This window comes from Cavia porcellus, unplaced genomic scaffold (assembly GCF_034190915.1).
Source record: "Cavia porcellus strain 051 isolate PalLab524CR breed Dunkin Hartley unplaced genomic scaffold, mCavPor4.1 scaffold_16, whole genome shotgun sequence".
Classification (NCBI taxonomy): Eukaryota; Metazoa; Chordata; class Mammalia; order Rodentia; family Caviidae; genus Cavia; species Cavia porcellus.
In genome coordinates this window covers 45,466,985-45,487,988 of record NW_026947499.1, presented here as the reverse complement: position 1 = coordinate 45,487,988, position 21,004 = coordinate 45,466,985, and the positions used below count along the sequence as shown (strand labels likewise).

General features: G+C 39.5%; 1 protein-coding gene across 8 annotated transcripts in view; it reads left to right on the top strand.

Annotated features, from left to right (window-relative positions):
- Iqck (IQ motif containing K) overlaps positions 1-21,004 on the top strand; it is a 149,058-nt gene that overhangs the window by 84,691 nt on the left and 43,363 nt on the right. For all 8 annotated transcript variants that reach the window (XM_063226593.1, XM_063226592.1, XM_063226590.1 and 5 more), the window contains one exon: positions 12,285-12,396. In XM_063226593.1, coding sequence (XP_063082663.1) covers positions 12,285-12,396 — 112 coding nt within the window. Of the gene's footprint in view, positions 1-12,284; positions 12,397-21,004 lie in introns of those variants that run through there.

The window sequence follows — 21,004 nt, the reverse complement described above, 5'->3', positions numbered from 1 at the left end:
ACATAACACAAATACGTCTCAAGCACTAGGCTGGGGATTGGTGGGTGACTCTCCCACAAACAGTCTACTGGCCAAAGCAAGTTACAGGACCAAAACCACCATCAATGCCAAGGAATTGTAAGTATTTACACTTGAGACTAAAAAAGGACTAGAGGATTACAGAAGCTCTTATTTACATGGTGAGATGGTAATGGAAGGCTTCTCTGAGAAAGTATTGACGAGAGACCTGAAAGCAGTTCATTCTAGGCAGAAAGACAAAGCATGAGCAAAGGTCTGCAGGAGTGAGTGACACAGAAGACCAGCAAGAGGGTCAGTATGGATGATGAAAGTGAGCCAGGGTAAATGGGAGAAAGGTGAAGAAATGGTCAGGAACCAGCTCTTGTAGTGTGAAGGGGAAACTTATTCCAACTGTGATGAGAAATGATGAGGGTTTTAAGCAGAGCGGTCACATGACCTGACTGACTTTTCTACAGAAAACTATAGTAGCCAGAATCCACAACTTTCCAATAATCCCTACTTCCTAGTAGTCATACTTTTGCAGAATCCCTTCTCATTTTTTATCACCAAGGATATGTTTGACCAATACAATACAGCAGAAATAATGGTGTGCCACTTCTATGATTAGGTTATAAAAGCCACAATACTCACCTCTCTCTCATCATTTGCTCTGAGGGAAGCCAGCTGCCATGTCTTGAGCAGCCTTATGGAGATACTTACCTACATAATAAAAAAAATGAGGCCTCCATCCAACAGCCATATGAGTGTACCATCTTGAAAGTGGGTCTTCTGGCTCAATGGAGGCTTCAGATGACTTCAGGCCCTAACTGCACACTTATGGGAGATCCTGGACTGGAACCAAGGAGCTAAGCGACTCCTGGACTCCTCAGACACTGTGTGGCTATTATTTTAAGCTGCCAAGTCTGAGGGGTTATGTGTTATGTAGCAATGGAAACAAGTACAATAACTCAGCCTAGAAGGGTTGAGGAGGAAAAACTTGAGGATAAAAGTAAAATCAGGAAAACCATTGTGTATCTATAACCTGGCTACTCAGTTGTGATCCGTAGATCAGTGATACCCTCATCATCTCATCACTAGTTGGAAATGCCAAATCTCAGTCCCCACCCTAGACTTCCTGAATCAAAATCAGCTCTTAAAAAGTTCCCTAGAATAGTCTTGCCTTGCTAAAATTTGAGAAGTTGGGGTTGTAAGCATCAGCCTAGTTAAAGGGGATCCAGGGTGCAGATTTGAATCCTGGCTTGACAACCCTGTAACCTCCAGTAAATTACCTAACTTGCCTAAGCCTCTGTTTCTTTTCCAGTAAAACAAGGATGATAATAATAATGCTTTCCCTCCAGGGTTATACTTGAGGGTATAAATGAAATGGTGCCTGTCGTGCTTAGCACAGCGCTTGGCACATTACTGAGACCTTATAACTGTTAGGTTAAACAACTCAAGTTGATTCGCACATTTTTTTCTCTAAAATCATATTCTTGATTATTTCCTGATGGTGTTCCTTAAATGCTCTCTTAGGTACCCTATCTAAGAAAATCTTGCCTTTTCAGGATGTCCTTGAGCTCTCCATAAAAACTTTCATCCGTGCCCAGCATGACTCCAGCAATAGCCCCAGAATAAAGGTACCTGGTTTCCGTGGTCATTGCCAAGGTCAAGTTCTCAGGACAATTTTAGGGCCATCCAGCAGCCTGAAGGAGGCCACAGCTCTATAAATAGAGGCTTTGGGCTAGTTTGAGTCTAGCTTCCCAGGCCAGGACCTTCCCTGTCCCTTCCTGTGCCTGCTCCTGTAATTGTTTAAATATACTTTAGGATAGAGCTGCAAATGTCTTATCCGTGATATGTTTGGAAAGTTCTTTTCAACTAGGTTGTTAGCAAAAACTACTTTTGTATTTTCTCAGTCATAGTGTACCTGAAATACTAAGAATGATCAAAATATATGGTAAATATTTAAATTAAAAAAAAGACTATGGTAATAGACACATTGCCATTAACCCCCGTCAGAATGCTCCCCATTGCTTCAAACACATTTATGTTTTTCTCACTGTCTGGAGCAGTTCTGGAAGTCCTCTTTTGTGAAAATCTTTATGAGGTGTCATCAAAAATATGGTAAATAGCACACTGAGTACCATCCAATGGAAAGGCAGAAGTGTAAGAAGACCACGGTATGAACTCTGTCCTCATCCACTTTATTCTCAGATCTGGCACATGGGTCTTCCTCAAAGCCAAAATGATTATGAAAGATAAACATTTTGAATTGATTCAGGACATCAAGGTAACCACAACAATGCAATCAAAAGGTGAAAGAGGACTTTCAGTGGCAAGGACAATGGGGTAAGACTGTTCGAAACAAGGGAAAATATTTTAGGGGGATTCATGGCAATGTGTCTTTTACTATAATAATTTTTAAAAGATTTAAACATTCACTTTGATTTTCAATTATACTTCATATGTGACAAAACTGATAACCAAATTCTAGATATATCCATAGTTTGCATGGGGTTGGTCCCGGGGCTCAAGGCTTTTGATACCTGAGTGCCATCCTACTCCTTTGCCATGTGACTTTGTATTAGCACTGAACATCTCAGAGCCTCATTTTCGTTATCTATAAAAAGTGACTGATAATGGATTTTAATTCCTAGGCTTGTTTTGAGGAATAAATGAGAAAACCACGAGTGAGCAGGACTGGCCTGCTAACTTGAAGAGCTTCGTATAAAATGAGAATGCTGGGCCCCTTGTTCAGAGTTATTAAGAATCTCTAGGTGGTGGCCACAGAGCATAAGTATGGGGCAACTTCCACATGCAGAACCTGTGGGACTGCTCATGAAGCCAGACCCCTAGGACTCTACCTGGAGCCAGTGTTCCTTGCAACATTTTTTAAAAGGGCTAAATAACTCCCTTTAAGGCAAAGTTTATGGGTAAATTTCACAGCTGCAATCAGAATAACAAACCACCCTCATACTTAATGACTTGAATCCATAGCAACTGATTATTTTTCATGATTCTGTTGTTGGGTTGAGTGGCTCTTGTGCTGGTCTCACCTGGACTCACACATGGTTGAGTTTAGCTGGTGACCATGCCAGCGGAAGAGCCAAGTGGCCTTGCTTAAGTGCTTGCCAGTAGCACTGGCTATCAGCCGGGACACTTTGGTTCTTTTCCATGTGGTTTTTCATCCTCCAAAGAATCAAACCAGTTTCTTTAACCTCACAGCCTTCTCAAGGCCTGGATCCTGAACCATGCCCAATAGCACTCTTATTACCTCCCATTAGTCAAAGCAAGTCACAAGGCTTGCCTAGATTCAAATGCAGGAGACAGACTCGCCCACAGAATAAGAGTGGCAGTGTTTTTGGAGGGGTCAGGATCCAAGGAGATGCGATTTGCCAAGGGGCATAGTTTTCAGTATTTAACCCGTATCTGAAGTGTCTAGGGAGCCTGTTATCACACAGACTGCAGGGCCCTACTCAAGAACATCTGAGTCAGCAGGTCTTCGTGCTAAACTCTGAGGGGATGCTACTTGATACTCTGGGTACCACACTTCGAGAATTCTGGCAGAGAAGTTACAAGTCCACACTCTAGTATGAAACATTGACTACTAACTTTCACTGTACATCAGAAGTACCTGGGCCTCTATGACAACCCTGAAGCCCATCAGTGGTCATAGTGGTGAGGCTCAGGCATCAGTAATTTTTTTTAAAGCTCTTCCAAGTGATTCTAGGATGTAGCCAGGGTTGAAAACTACTACATCAGAATGAAAGTACTCAAGTTCAAGTCCTGTGTTACAGATGTATGAGTTTAAGAAAGTTATTTCACCTCTCTGTGACTCAGTTTCTTCCTGAAGACTAGGCAACACAGGTAGGCATGGTGGTGCATACCTATAATCCCAGTGGTCGGGAGGCTGAGGCAGGTCTGCATGTTAAACAAACTTGCCATGAATGTGAGGCCACCCAGAGCTACAAAGTGAACTCAGAGTCAGCCTGAACTAAAAAGTCGTATCTCAAAAAACCAAAAAACCAAACCAAACCAAAGAAAAGAAAGAAAAGTAAGGGATAGAGCATTGAGCACTTTGCTTAGTATGCATAAAACCCTCAGTTTGCTACCCAGCACTAAAAAACAAAACAAAAACATTTATAGAATGTTACTAGCACTATTATGTAGTGAAAATACTCTGTAAATATCAGCTCTGGTAGGAAAGCATTGTGCAACTATATGATTTTTGGCATAGCGTACTTTTTATAATTTAACCCTGTAAGTCATTGGAAAATTCATCTAATATCTCAAATGCTTTTGCAACTTATCCATCTTGTGATTATTTAGCCAAGCAAGTCCAAGAGCCAGATATACTTTATCTGAACAGTCATCACTGAGCTGTTGGGGGGAAATTCCATTTTTCTTAAGTATGTTCTGTCACAGTGCGTTACAATTAAAAGAACTTTAGTACAAAATAGGTGTGGCTTCCTGGGAGAAGGCCTTTTCAGATCTGGCAGTACAAAGACTGCCTCCCTGAAAAATAGCTGCTGTTATGAGTCACATAGATCGTGCCTTCCTGACCACACGGTTATAGCCCCCGCAGTCCTTCTTGGCTCAGATTCTAAGCATTTTCAATAATTAACATGAACTTCACCTAAGAACTGAACTGAAGCTGGACAGATGTTAGCAGTAGGGATCGTAATGCTGTTTCCACCCATTGTCTTTCATGAGCAGAGGGTCCTCAAACTTTCTGGAACTTTCCAGGCTCACCTGACGCCTGAAAAGGCTTGTTGTTGAACATTCCACCTCAAACAGACTGAATCAGGATCTACCGGGAAAGGGCCCTGGAGTATGTCCCAAATAACCTCAACATCATCAAGCAAATTTGGAAGTAGTCATAAAAGAATATTATTTATGTAATACAAATAGAATGCAGAGGCAGTAAGGGAAGCAAGGGCTGTCATACCCACCCAAAGATAGAGAGCAGAGGTTGGTAAACTATAGCTGGAGAACCAAATTCCACCGTTGCCTGTTTTTTTTAAGTACTCTTTTATTGGAAAACAGCCATGCCTATTTTTCTATGGATGGTTTTGTGTTATAGTGGTAGAACTGCATTGGTATGATAGACATTCTCTGGCTCACAAAACCAAAAATATTTAACATTTGATTCTTCCCCAATGAAAATTTACTGACCCCTGGATAAAAGATATGACCTCAGGCCCATGCAAACTTAGAGTTGGGGACTAAGATCTTCTATAGTTCTGAGCTTAGAATTAAAAACATAATAAACTAACAAGAAAGAAGAGTCAGGTCAGCAAATATAACCAAGTAGAAAATTCTGGCCTCTATAAGTAGCAATTTGAGCCTATGAAATAATTATGTTTGAGGTGAGTATAGAGATTTACAAGAAAAAAATGTATAAACCTTTCTGAAAAATTAATAGTATGAAAAAAGAGGAAAATTCAAATTTGAAAAAGATAAATGCAACCTGCAGAAATGAAAACACTTGAGTGAACGGGCTAAAGCAGAGCTGCTCAAACATCAGTGAATGTCAGTAACCTGAAGAGTCTGTAAAACAGATTCCTGGGTCCATTCTGTATTAAATGCTGATTTAATAGGTCTGGGTGGAGCCCTAGGATTTTCATTTCTAATACGCTTCCCAGTGACAACAGAGGCTGTTGGTCCACAGACCATATTTCAGATATCAGCTAACTAGCAGATACTGCTGGAGGAGCAGTTGATAAACTGGGAGGTAGATATGGGAGACAGGGAGAAGAATCAGGAGCGGGAAGGGAAGGCAGGGAGGGGGGAGACAGACACACAGTGAGAGACAGCATGCAGAAAAGAAGTTATAAAGAGACAAGGATAGAATGAGAAGGCTCAACATGAGTTGAATTCTAGAGAAGGGCAGTGGAATGAATGATGGAGAAGTCATATGTCCAGAAATACTGCATGAAAATATCCCAGAATTGAAGAAACATGGGTCTTGAACTAGCAAGATACAGACAAAGTTCCACAAGTCAGGCATAGTGGTGAAAACTTATAATCCCAGCACTCTGTAAGGCTGAGGTAGGGGAGGATCTCAGATTCAAACCCAGCATAGGCAACTTACCAATTTAGCAAGTTCCTTGTCTCAAAATAAAAAATAAAAGGGCTAGTGATGTTGTTCACTCTGGAAACTGTGGATTCAATCTCTAATGGAAAAAAAAGCCACATGAAGTGCTTCATGGTAGAACTATGGAATAATGAAATGCCAAAAACAATGCAAGGAAAAACTTTAAAACTGCCTCACAAGAAAAATTACCTATAAAGGAAAACAAGAGACCGAGTATAGAGTTCTAATCAACAGCAGTAGGTGCCAGAAGAAAGTGACATGGAATATCTTCTAGTCCTGAAGGGAAGGAACATTCAGATGACAATTATATACCCACTAAATGATTATTGACAACCAAGAGCTATAAATAAAAACACTTCCGAGGTGTATCTCAGGGAAAGATCTCCTAAATGACATACTTGAATTAGAAGGAAATTGCACCCATGAGGAAGGAGTGGGAGGAAGAAACTGGTGAATGAGCAAGATGATAGATTTAAACAGGCATTACCAATTGGAGGTAAATAAAACTAAAATTCTACACATGGTAATGGTAATATGGTAATGTGAACGTTGAGAAGTCAGAAGAGTAGAGGTGAAGCATTCTAAAGAGTTTGTATTATTTGGGATGGAACTGGACAGATCATTTCTTTGCTGTTGTGGTTTTGTATTTGAGACAGGGCCTCATGGTATGGTTCAGGCTGGCCCCGAACTTGCTATGTAGGTTAGGCTGGCCTTGAACACACAGCAGTCCTCTTGCCTCAGCCTCCCAAGAGCTGTGTGTGCCACCATGCTTGGTTTTTTATTTGAATTTGTTTATTACTTTATAGCAACATACTAAAAAGTAGAATGTGAGACAACAAATCGATGGCAGGAAACAAATGGAATATCTAAAAAAATGTATTATAAAACAGGAAGAAATATCCAAAGCATGATAAATTTAAAAAAAGAGATATAAATATATTACTAATAATAAATATACATTAATTTTTCTGATTTTTAGAATGGTTGACAAAAGAAATCCTCCTCTATGTTAAAGGTATACACAATGCAAAATAACACAGAATAGTTGAAAGTAAAGAGCTGCGGAAAGATATATAGAGTAAATGCTAACCAAATGAAATGTGATCCAGCATTGTTAATATTGGATAAAATAGACTTTGAAAAAAAAATCATGGCTAAACAAGATCCATACTTAATGGTAATAGATCAACTGTTATCTTATATTTAGTTATATTTTTAATGCCATTCATACATACCTGATTGAATTTACCACTCACCAATGTCCTCACACTCACTATTTGAAAGGTGTCACTCTAAAACACACTTCTAAACCTCTCTGAAAGCCCCTGGCAACTCTAAGAGACACACAGTCACTCTGCAGTAATACCTTCATAGTACCAAAGACTAGATAATAGCTACATGTTTTAAAAATAGTTTCTTGAGACAACCAGAAATCCTAACAACTGCCAGAATAAGAACCCAACTTTAGATCTGAGAAGAAATCCCAAAGCTTCCTTATAAAAAGAAAATTGAATTCACAACTAGAAATGCAGTTTTTAATTAGATAATTCAAAGAGATGTTGCAGACATTTATTTCTTGCTTGTTGAAACTGGCTTTTCTTGAGAATAAAATCCTCTAGTATAGTCATCGGTATTTCAGGCCATGGCCAAGATGTCCTAAGAACCTTCTCCCAGGAGCTCATGCAAGCTGCGGGTTGAGGCCTGTGAGTGTTATCAAAGGTGCTCTCCATTACACTACTTCTCCAGCATCTTGTCAGCAACCATAATGTATTGAGGACTTTCCTTCAGAGCAATTAGAAAAACTCAAAGGAATCACCAAAGAGGGTTGCTGTTGCTATGTTTTTGTCTGTTTTGCCAAGAGGCAAGGAAAACAACTACGTTAAGAGAATTCAAAAGTAGAGATCTGTGAAGGTTAATTTCAGAGTCCCAGTAACCACCTCTCTCCTCTTCCTTGCCTGCAGCCATCCCACACAGCCCCCAAACGGCTCAGCCAGCTGGCTAATGCCTGAAGTTGTAAAATGATAAGATCATTTATGAGTTCATGCTTTGTAAACCCTTGAGAAAAGAGCCTTGCTTTCGATTTTATGAATCATCGGCTCTTCACTCACTTGGCTCCATGAACAACAGTTGTACATTTCAGCCTCAGAGCTGTATCCAGATTGCCCTCATGACTTTATTAATTGATTTAAGGAACTGTTAACACATTGAGAGCCTACTATTGGTCAGAAACTTTTTTTTAGCACTTTAGATTGATCTTCTCAGCTTGTTTTCACATGAAACCAGTGAAGTAAATATTTTTATTATCTCCACTTTGAAGAAGAGGAAATTGAGGCTCACAGTTTAAATAACTTCTCCAGATTCCTCAGTTTGTAATTTGCAAAGCAGAGATTTAGTTACTAGAACATTGGATTGGAGTTGGCATTTTCAACCAATATGGTATCCTGTATTTCTTTTCATCAGAATCATGAATTTGATGGAGCAGACATGGAGGTGCCTGTCTGAAATCCCAGCATTTTAAAAGCTGGAGGCAAGAAGATTGCAAGTTCAAACCCATCCTGGGAAACTTAGTGAGACACAGTCTCAAAATAAAAAAGGGCTGGGGATGTAGTTCAGTGCAAGGCATTGGGTTCGATCCTTAGTACTGAAAAAAATTATTGTTTCATGGGCATTTTTTTCAAAAATTGATATCCATATATAGGAGTTTTTGTGTTCCCCAGTCAAGTACATAATAATGGGTATCATACCTTGTGTGCATAAGAATATTTTAGTTGAGTAGACTGGATTCCACACATAATTTTAAAAAGTCAAAATAGAAAGCCACTGGTAGGGGAACCTTTGTTTTCCAGTGAACTTGTTTGTGTGTTAAACATTATACTTCACTCTGTGGTATTTTCTGGTTGGCACAACAACTGGCATTTAAATTGATTCTCTTATCATGATAATAATGACAAGGATGAGCCCAGTTGAATGGGTTCCTGCTTTGTGCAGAGCTCACAGAAGCCTTTTCCAGAGATCCAACAAGGCTTGTATAGTCTCTGTGGATAAATAGCATCCTTGGTGTGGAATAAAGGAAGTCAAGGAAAAGACAGAAGAGTCTCTGACCAAACAGAGGGAAAATTCCACTGAAGTGGAATGCTGTAAATGGCAGAACCTTATGCATCCAGAATGAGAGGGAAACGGGTGTTTTTGTTCCCTGAGTAGGTAATTGAGAACCAAGTAAGAAAATGAGTATTTAAACTAAAACTTGTACATGCATGTTAACGGATGCTCTAATAGCCTAAAGGTGGCATGAACTCAAATCTCCATAAAGAGGAGAATGGATAAAAATAACGAAGTATAATTGTACAGTGGAACATTATTCAGCAGTGAAGCACTAATACATACTGCAATATGGGTAAACTTTAAAACACGGTAGCAGTGAAAGAGTCCAGGCATGAAAGGCCACAGAAGTGTGTGATTCCACTACTATGAAATATCCAGAATAGGCAAATCCATAGAGACTTGAAACTAAAACAGACTCGTGGTTGGCAAGGCTGGGGAGGGGAGGATGGGAAGTGACTGCCCAGTGGGTGTGGCACTTCCTTTTGGGGTGAGATGAAAATATGCTGAAACTAGATGAGAGCTGATGGTTGCACTTAATGCCACTGACTTGTACACTTTAAAATGGTACATTTTATTTTATGAGTATTTTACCACAGTTTTAAAAAAGACAACCAAGGGAGTTATAGTTGACTTGAAAGTTCCCTGGGAAACAAGGGTGTTAAATCCCCCCAAAGAGGAATACTAACAAAGAGGAAGAGGGGATCCTCTGTTGACAGGGAGAAATCAAAGGGAATGGTGGTTCTGGGCTGTGAGGTTGCTGATGGCAAAGCCTGACTTCAGCACTTTCTGGAGACTGTGTTTATGTTGTGGTGAGGCTGATGTAAGGCTGACTTTAAAATCTGAGAGCTCAGGGTTGGTCTTCCTCAGCTCAGAGGATGGCACTGACTACAGGAGGAAGCCCAAGGGCCTGCATACAAAGTCACAAGGTCCAGTGGTGGCCTGAAGAAGCAGGAGCTTGCACCCTGGCTTGGGGCATCACCACAATCATCCGAGGTGGGGAGCAGCTGTCCGTTAGACAAGTCTGCACTCTTCATGGTGACCCCTCCCTGGGCTTCTAGTACTCATTCTCTGAAAATGCTGGGTACTGCAGGTAGGAAGGCTTCTGTGTCTGCTTACTTTGTCATGCCCCTCCCCATAGCTGAAACACCAGCTCCTAACTGTCAGACCAGCAAGCAGATCTGATAGAGTTGTGGGCTCACTGCCTAGAAAGGAACACTGACTTGGCATGTGGTATGTGACCTTCCAGGCTCCATGTCCTAATTCCCATATAGATAACTGTTCTCTCAAACATTGAATGCCTCATTTTAAGTGAATGGATCTAGTCAAGTAGGGAAACCCCAAAGTGGCTATTTTTAGTAGCTAATCCAAGGAGCTGAATGGCCCTGCCACTGCGAAATAAATAAGAAAACAGAGCTAAGGGGGTATTACTATGGGCAACTTCTTTAGAAAATGTGCTGTTCCCTTTCTCAAGATGTCCGCTAGCACTCTTTTAATATTTTACATTTCAGAATAAAGTTAACACACTTATACATATATACAGTCAATCATGTCTGGTATTGGAATCTGTTTTTCAAGGAGCAGTTACTTAGGCAAGTGAAGAGACAAAAGCATGAATTGACCCAGGGAGGAGCATGAGATGACATGGGTTTTTGTGCCCTCTAATGCTTTCTACCTTGATTTCCTCTCAGTTGCCCAGGGCCACTTCATACCTCTGCACAGGTTGGCATTGCTTCTTGGAACTCCATCCCATTCTACCCCTTTCTCCCCAAGGCCAACTCAAGTTAATTCTCCAAAACTCAACTCTAGAGTCATTTCCTGCTTGAATATTTTTTTTCTTTTTCTTTTTCTTTTCTTTCAGCACTGGGAATTGAACTCAGGGAGTACTGATCTACATTCCTTTCCCCTTTTGGGGGACAAGGTCTCATCAGGTTGCCTAGGCTGGCCTCAAGCTTGCAATCTTCCTGCCTTAGCTTCTCAAGTAGTTGGGATTACAGGTGTGCACCATTGTGCCCAGATCATGAAATATTTCTTGACCACTCTGGTCTGGTTAGATGCCTTCTCTGAGCTCCTCCTGACTCACCAGTAGCCTTACTCATACCACACCTTGTTGGTCTTATTCTTGTGTCTCTTGCTAGACTCTTAAGTTTCTTAAAGGCAGCTGGAGCCAATCTGCCAAAGTGTGAGTCCCAGCTCCACTGCTTCCTAGCTGTGTGGCTCAGCGAGCTAAGTAAAGTTCACTTTCCCAACTGCAAAATGGGGATGATCATTCTTGCTTGTTTTGGTTATTAAAATTTGCAAAATACCTAAACAATACCTAGAACATACATAGTCAATAAATAAATGAGCTATAATAAAGCAAGTGTAATTATTATTACAACTATTAATCTTTTCTCCATTCCCAGGATCTATTACAAATGAAGTAGGCACTCTGCCAGTTGGTATGAAATGGGGTTTGGGTTAATATGCTCAGGGTGGTTGATCTAGAACTATGCTGTGCCATCAAGCAGCGACCAGCTCTTTGTGTACTGAGCACTTGAACCGCAGCAGCTAATCCAAACCACCCCATGTGCTGGAGACCTACGTCTAACACAGAACGTGAAATACTTTATGATAACTTTTACACTGATTCCATATTGAAAGGACAAGCTTTTGGATATTTTAGGTTAAATAAGATACAATCTTAAAAATAATGTCTGCTTATTTTTATTTTTAAAATGAGATTGTAAGGGAATTTAAAGTTATGACTATGCTATTTTTCCACAGGATGGTACAGATCTAGAATGTCCCAAACCTACTATTACTGGAGCAAATCTTTGCACAACCCCACTTACACTCAAATGTGATGTGAATTAGAGGGGTATAGGTAATTCATTTAGCACAGTGATCTGTTGAGAATCAAAGGTGCATCCAGCAGGTGGAGGTGGGGTGCAGCGGTAGAGCACTTGCCCAGCATGACAAGGCCCTGGGTCAGAACCCACAATAGCGGGATAATACCTCCAATCAACTCATAAAGGCTTTTGCATGCAGGGTGAATAAGTTAATATGCACAAGTATGTAAAAAAGGGACTAAAGCTTTCTGGGGATTTTCCAGGTTCGCTGTGATCCTGAGATTCAAGAATTGCGTCAGTGGCAGAAGAAGCTCTGGGAAGACAAGCACATTCACCAGAAAGTACAGATGTTCTGGGCCAAACAAGAACAAAAAGGTCAGTTGCTTGGTTCACAGCTTTTAGCTTATTCAGGAAAAGCCTGGTTCTTATTCCAGGCTCAAGAAGGAACCCCTCTGAGGTTTCAAAATGTCCTTGTAATTTGCACAGAGCTGAGTCTGTGTATGGGGGAAATGACTGTGTGTTAAGATTCTGCTGGGGAATTACAGTGCTGATATATTTTACATGGCCACTTCCTTCCCTCGAGGATGACTTCAGTGTCACCTTCTATCTACAAGTTTTTATTTTTTACACTATGTGACATCGAGAATAATCCATTATTTTGAAAACATGGTGTCTATCAATATGAGAGGTAGTTACTCTTCCAATTATTGATTGTGTGCCTGAATATAAATGGTATTTTATGCTGTCTTCTCTTTGGGGAATGCTAATTTTATGCATCAATTTAACTAGGTTCCTGGATATCCAGAAAGCTGGTAAATTTTATTTCTGGGTAAAGCTGTGAGGATGTTTGAAATATGAATTTGAATCTGAATTGGTGGACTGCGCAAAATGGATAGCTCTCCCCTGTGCGGGAGGGCCTCATTTGATCTGTGATCAGTGAAACAAAAGGCCAGGAAGTTTGAATGAACTGTTCTTGACTTCTGAAACTGGAACACTGATCTTTTCCTGCCCTTAATGCTCCTGATTCTTGGGCTTCCAGACCTAGGCTGGGATCTGTACCACTGGCTTTCCAGCTCTGAAACCATTGAACCACACTGCCAGTTTCTCTCAGTCTCTAGCTTGCAAATCACACATAGTCTGGTCTCCATCATCTTGAAACAGTACCTTACAATGAATCTCTTCCTTATATCCAATATTTAATCTATCTGTCTGTCTGTCTGTCTATCTGTCTATCTCCATCTATTGGTTCTGTTTCTCTAGCAAACTCTAATACAACTTTATTTTGAGCAATTGAAAATATATACACAAAGTACAAAGAATAATATAACAAGTATCCATAATCTGTCATAGAGAAGGGTTAAACTGTTCTCTTGTTTGCCTTCATTCTTTTTAAACTTTAAGTAACTACATATCCACCTTAAGAAAATTGGGAAAACAGAGGCCAAAAAAGAGTAAAAGTCAGAAATATCACCATGATTAATATTTTAATGTTTATCCTGCTGTGTGCCAGTTCAATAGAAAAAGATACAGTACAAACATACATGTATATATTCGTATTTTATTAAAATTGGAGTTATGCATATATTCTGTTACATATCTACTGTTTTAAAATTCTCTGAATATCCTTCTGGTTACTAATGAGACAGCAGTATCATGATATGTAACTGCTGTGTGATATAGATTTAGCATCATTTAGTTAACCAACAATGGGCAAGGAGATTCATGATATATTTTCAAGTGAAAAAAAACCAAAATGGCAGACTATGTTTACATCCATATTTAAAAATACATACATGCAAATTGGAATATCTAAATAGTCTGGAAGAAAATAGATGGTATTTACCTTTGGGAATTCAGACTAGATGAAAGTTAGTGTCCTGTTGGAATCTTTTAAATAAACATACAGTACTTTATAATTATGAATACTTACAAAGTATTTCTATGAATCTCAGTGGACTGTAGGCCATCTGGACTTTGCATCCTCATCACCCGGCTGTCCCGGGCCTGCTGTCCCTTAGTGGGCTGCAGTCCTAACCACCCAGGCCTTTTTCTGTCCTTGCGATGTAACACATAAGAATCCTCACTTCAGGCTGCTGTAGTTTCTCTTCCTTTCCATCACATCACCCTTCCCAGCTTTTTTGTGGCTGTTCTGTTTCATACTTTAGAAGTGGGTCAACATCTCCTTAGAGAGAGCATCCCTAGCTACACTGTCTAAAGGGACAAGGAACTAAGTTTATTGAGAGACTTCAAGATGGAACGATCCAAACAAAAGTTTCATTTTCTCTCTAGAAACTTCCCTCAATCCTGCTCTCCTTAATTTCTCTTCAGTCCCATAATGGCATATTGGGTGAATTCCATGTGTTTTCTGTAATCTCTGATTTCATGAAATTCAGTCTAATTAAAGCATCTTTTTTTGGGGTGGGGTCTTTTTGCCTTTTGAGACGGGGTCTCACTATGCAGTTCAGGCTGGCCTTGACCTCACTTTGTAGCCCAGACTGGTCTCGAACTCGTAAGGATCCTCCCACCTCAGCCTCCTGAGTGCTGGGATTACCGGCGTGAGCCACCATGCCCAGCTTCCTAATTAAAGCATCTTAATCTCAGATCTAGTTTACTGCTTGGGATAGTGAGAGAACTAGTGTATCTTTTATGACTCCAGCTCTTACTCCTCTGAATCTGTTCTCTTATTTATTTGTTTGTTTATTTACTTTTGGTACCAGGGATCAAACTCAGGAGCTCTCACATGCCAGGCAGGCAGTGGTATCTCTGAGCTAATCCCCAGCCCCTGTTGTTTCTTTTAAATGTCCAAATTTTGATCAGTGTAAGGTTCAATAAGAAATCACCTTATCCTTAAGACACATGCTAAAGCATTGAGGAGTAAAGGAACATGATATGCAGCTAAGTCATAAATGATTCACAAAAAATATGCAGTGCACACACTGTGCACACACAGAGAATAGAATGCAAATGTGAAATACAAAAATTGACAAATCTAGCAGTTCTTGGTGCAGTTACTATACCACGACTTTTCTGTAAAGTCACAATTATTTTCAGAGTTTTAAGTTAAAATTCTAGCGATTCTAAGTTAAATTCTAAGTTAAATCTCTAGTGATTGAGACTGTATAGCTTTGGGATGAGATGATGGGACCAATGGTAATACAATGGTTCCCAGCCTCTGTAAAATGTGGTGTCCTTTAGCCCTCCAGTTCCTGAGCTCTGGATAACAGGGTGAGTCCTGCTGATGAGTTACTATACACTTGTTCTTTATTTCCTTGGCAGTTATTTGTGTTTCCCACTGGAGGGTAAGCTTTGTGAGGACAAAGACCTGCTTGGCCTGGTTTACCCTCTAAAACAGTGCCTGACTCAAAGTGAACGTCCAATAAAATTTCAACAAATATTTGAATGAGTGAATGAATGAAATAATGGAACTATGAAGCTTCAATGAGTTGTTACACACAAGTGCCTGGTGCAGAGTAGAAAGAGCACCTTGCCTGGGGTGTCTCTCATAAATAAGCAGCTTGAGCAATTTTTGCTGCTTGACTGGCTCAGTGCAAGCCTCTCTTCCACACTCAACTGCCCTCAACCACTGTTTCATTTCACTTTCAAACTGGAAGACAGTCAGGGCTGTAATCAGCTTAAAGGTCAGGGGAAGTACAACATAGCCATTTATTGCTGCTATTCTGTATTCTTTGGAGTTGATTTGCTATTGTTGGCTGATTGATTGATTTGACTTGCTAGGGAGCAGGGAGGGCAAAGCAGATTGAATGTGGTCATCAGCCAGTAGGGGAGCAGAGTACAAACTGTCCTGCTCCACTTGCCTGTGGCTCCGTGACCATGCCACCTTCCAAGGCCCCAAGATGCTTTCTATGCAAGCTATATCTTTAGTAAATGTCCTAATGTGAACCAAGGTATAAAATTTCTATTTCCCCTGAGACTACAAAATGGCCCGTGGACAAATAGCCAGTTCTGATGACTGTCCCCAAATCGGTGGTTAGTTAAGAAGTCACGGGCAGGAGAGTAGCAGTGGTAGAGCACTTGCCTAGCATGTACAAGGCCCTGGGCTCCATTCCCAGTATCACACACATCAGATAATATTAATGAGTAAAGAACCAAGTATTGGAGCTGTCTAGATATGCTTCTGGAATCTGTTTAGATCTAAAATGCTCCCCAAAATTCCCATGTGCTTGAATGATGATTAGTTCGTGAGGGTGCAAGAACTGATTTGCTATTAAGAGGTGGGACATGGGTGGAGGTGGGTCATTAGCATGTGACCTGGAAGGGTTCTTCTTGTTCCTGCTCTTCCCTTTTCTCTCTCTGCTTCCTGGCGGCCACAGGTTGAGCACCTTTTCTACGCCATTGTCCTATTTCTGGTTTGGAGTCAAATGACCATGCACTGAAACTTTGAGCAAAAAAATAAACCTTTGCAATACTAGTATTGTGTTCACCGATGCGAGAGTGACTGAGACAGAATCCTGAGAATGAGAAGAATTGCCATTCTTATCCATGTGTGTCTAAATTAACTTCATCAAACCTCAGTTTCCCATACACAAAATGGGACCAAAATAGTACATGCCTCACACAGTTGTTAAAGAGTTCAAAAAAATTGATTTTTAGAATAAGTTCTACACATAGGTCTCTTAAATGTCAGTTACTGTCACCGTGGTATTAAGATTATCTATGTGCTTCTGGACAATTTTGGGTTGATTTTCCCTGATAGCTGTAAGCTCCATGGGGTTCCATGAAAGGACTGAAAGTTTGTCTTGTTTATCCTGCTACCCAAACTACACACAAAGCCTGGCTCAGAGTAGATGTCTTACTTATCTGTGTGGAGGAAAAAGTTCTGGGAATCATTTTATGGAGGAAGAAATAGAGACCCTAAACAGTGGATGGACTTGCAGCTTGCCCAAAGTTATACAGCAGTAGAAGCCCCAGGACTGAGGGTCTTCGCTTTGTCTGTTCAGGATTCTGATGGATCCCAGGAGAGATTGCAAATAGACATATCCCTAGCCCTCTCTTGCTGGGGCTCAAACCCAGAGCTTTATGTATGCTAGGCAAGCATTCTACTGTTGAGCTGCACCCACGTCCACAAACTGCTTCTTCTCAGACCCTAACTTCTCAGGACTCTTCCTGATTATAACATAGTGTCAGGTTTCTTATTATCTGGGAGTGGGGATTATTGTTATCTAGGAGTGGGGATTATTGCTTCTTGCTTGGTGTTTGCATTGATAAGTCTCTAAGTGGGAGCTGAATTATGCTGAGCAGGGTGTAACTTGGTATTTACCAAGTGAATCAGACCTTTTGGTTCTTTCAGGTATCGCCAAGAGGGAAAGAAACATTTTGAGAAGCTTATGTGCTACAGTGACTTTCTATTTCCAACCTATGAATCTAGGTCATGTGGGGGGTTAGAAATATATTTCCCTAGCCGAGGAGACACTGTAATTATAGCCCCAAAGACCTCCAGCACATGCTAGTTCTCCTTAAGTCCTGCAGTAAAAAGTAGTGGGGTGATTACAAACGAAAAGTTTTTCAACTTCATTTTTTTTAAAAAAACCTCATCTATCTACAAATTCAGAAAACATCTTTTTAAAGTGTTGCCATCCAGACTGTATTATGATCTGGTATGTACAGTATAAATACATTTTGCCAAATTCATTTCTTGGAGCAAGCTCAGTGTAGACAGGAGGTCTGAGGGAGAGTAACATCAGCTGTCAGGGCAGAATCTTGGTCATATATAACTGGTCTCACGTTACACTGAGTCAGAGGCCACAGTGCCAAACAGCATTTTTTTCTAGGACAGAAGTGGTGTGAAGTTATTCTCCAGTCTCTATCCATCAGAACATGTGCAAGAATTATTTTTAAATGTGTGTGTTAAGAATTTCAGCCAATGCAATTTTAAAAAATGCCTAACTCATTTTTAAGATGTGGTCACAAATCCTGTCTTGATTCGTAGCTTATTTTTAGTTTCATATAGTTAGTAATTGTAAATGAATGTCCACATTTTACTTGGAAATCTAGTATAAGCAGGGAGAAAGAAACCTTATAAATTATTCCCATTACATCAGATTATATTACACATACATATAACACCAGATAAATTTTTTATCATGCATTATTTTATATATATATAGTCAAGTAATCTGTAAATTTTTCTATCATTTGATGTTTTAAAAGAAAATCAGAGAGACAGGTGACGTACCAAAGGAAAATGGATTATATACTTTTTTTCTTTTCTTTGGAATTATTTATTTTTTAACTTCAGTGTTATAGTAATTATAGAAACACCACCAATATATTTTTAGGTAAGTATAGTAATTGAATTAAGGAAAAATTAAGGTTAGGAAAAAATAAAGCCACTACACATAGTAAACAAAAATATTCCAAGACCTGTATTTGCTAAAGATTTTTTTTTCGATTTTAAAATACATTGGTGCCTTGATTCACAAACTTAATTCACTTCAGGATTCTGGAAAAGATGGCTATGTTCATGTTTGTGCAGAAACAATGATCACTGTCATGTTCCCCATCTAATGCGCAGTTCACAAGCAAACCAAAATTTTGCCAAACACTTCTGTTTGCAAACCAAATGGTTCACAAACAAAAGTGTCCATGAACTGAGATTCCACTGTATTTAACAAAAGTTGTGTATATTCAAAAACAATGTGATGATTTAATTAATGTATACACACATTATGTGATGATTGTAACAACCAAATTAATACACCTGTTAACACCCATAATTACCATCTGAGTGGATGGGTAGTGAGGACACTCAAAATCTGCTCTTCTATCAGATTGTAAGTACAAAAGACAGTATTGATTCCGATAGTCACAATGCTGTATATTAGACCCCTGGAACTTGTTTATCTTATAACTAAAAGTTTGTACCCTTTTGCCAATATACAGGTGTCTTAAAGACAGGACAAAGAGGGAAAACAATCTGTTACGTAATTCACTTTACATAGGAAAAAAACAAGGCAGTCATTAAGGAAATGCTCAGCCCTTCCTTAACACATTACGCAATGTCGACAATGGTCTCAAAAATGTTCTTCAATAAATAGAAATATGGCTCTGAGCTTCCTAGAAGTCACACCAATAAAGGAAATAAGATCACTCATGATTTATTGGGCCCTCAAGATTAAAAAAGTTTCTTAGAAAAACAATTCTTTCTGGAGCTGAGATATATTTTTCACTCATCATGGGGACAGTGTGTCACACAGGGAACAGTATCCTTTCTTTTAATATAATATCAAGCGTCTTAGAACATATTTACTTATAAAAGGAAACAGTGAAATCCTGAAATAAGAGATGGAAATCAGGGAAATTTCTTTCCTCTATTTTAAACTTATATTACAGTACAGGTTCTAGCTATAGGATTTCCCTGTGGATTAAAAGATGTTTGTGGGATATAGCTCAGTGTAGAGCACTTGCCTTGCAGCAAAGCCCGGGGTGCCAGCACCACTCCAAAAAAGAGATGCTACTGAAAATAACCACCTCCTTTTGGCCATATGACTTTCTTGCAACTTTAGGAAGCTGCTGGAACTTGGTTCTCTCCTTTCTCCACTATGTCACTGGGTATATCACTGAGAACTGAGAAGGCTGTCTGCACCTGAGGAATAGTTGTGATTTATCAAGCATGTGCCTTATCCAAGCACCGGACTGAATACTTCATGTTTCAGTGTAATCCATACAACTGCTCTCTCAGAGAGATGACAACGTTCATCACCATTCTGCAGATAAGGAAACCAGGACTAAGATGATATAGGACCAGAGACCAAGGCATTCAAACCCACATCAGCCTGATGCCAAGTAAGCTAAGGCTATTCAAGAAATGCAGTAGGGGGTTTTGGCTCAATGAAAAGCCTCTTAATAGGGGACCTGATGACTTAGCATGCCTCTACCCCTCATGACACTGAAATGGCCACAGACTGCAGGTACAGGGAGAGGCTGAGACCCCAGTCCGAAGGTCACAAGATCTACACCTTATATTTTGAAAGACATTTTCCTTAGATCTGGAAGCTAACGTAAGAGTAGGAAGAATATATCAAGCAGTCTTACCTGTTCTTATCTCCTCCATCCAATCCCCTTCCCAACTTCAGATGAAGAACAGAGAAGGGGTTTTGCCACCAAAGAGGGGACTTGAGAACAGAGAATGTTCTGTTTTAGCCTATGACTCAGAACATGAGTTCTAACATCAGCTGAGATCCTTTGTGACCAATAAAAACAACATGTTATGCAACAAAATAGATAAAATTTTCAGTGGCTTATTTTCCAGAAACAAACCATACTATGAAATATGGCAGACAGTAGACATTTTCACCCATCTATTACTGTACAAGTTGTGTAAGCACAAGTATGTGTTTATATATTATATATACATTACACTGTAACATACTTTTTTCTTCACTTGACAAATATATCATTAGCATGTGTTCATACCAATATACAGATCTATCTCATTATTTTTAGTAGCTCCACAAAAATGATAGATTTATACCGTACTTCTTTATTTTAACCAATCCCTACAAATGATTATTTACCTTGTGTTATAAATAATGCTCCAAAAATACTTCTGAGGATGTAGTCTTGCTTACTTATAGAAGCATTTCTGTAGAACAAATTCTTAAGAAGTGAAATTGCTGAGTAAAAGCACATGCATATATTAAATTTAGACAACAATGACCAAATTATCATCCAGAAATATTGCATCAATTTATACTTAATGCCATTAACCCACTGTACTACTTTTGATAAGTGATGTCATCTTGGTACTTCATTTTTCCTAAGAATTATTATACCTCAGTCATAATTTTAAATGAGGTCATTGTTTTGAAAATACCATAGCTCTTTAGGAAGAAATGTATCTGTAAATTTAAGCACTTTTTTTTATTATTTAAATGTTTTACTTTCCTATTTCCTCTAAATTTATTCCTTCTCCATTTTAACAAAAGGAACAAAAATTTGGCTAAGAGACCTCTAGTGACTTCAA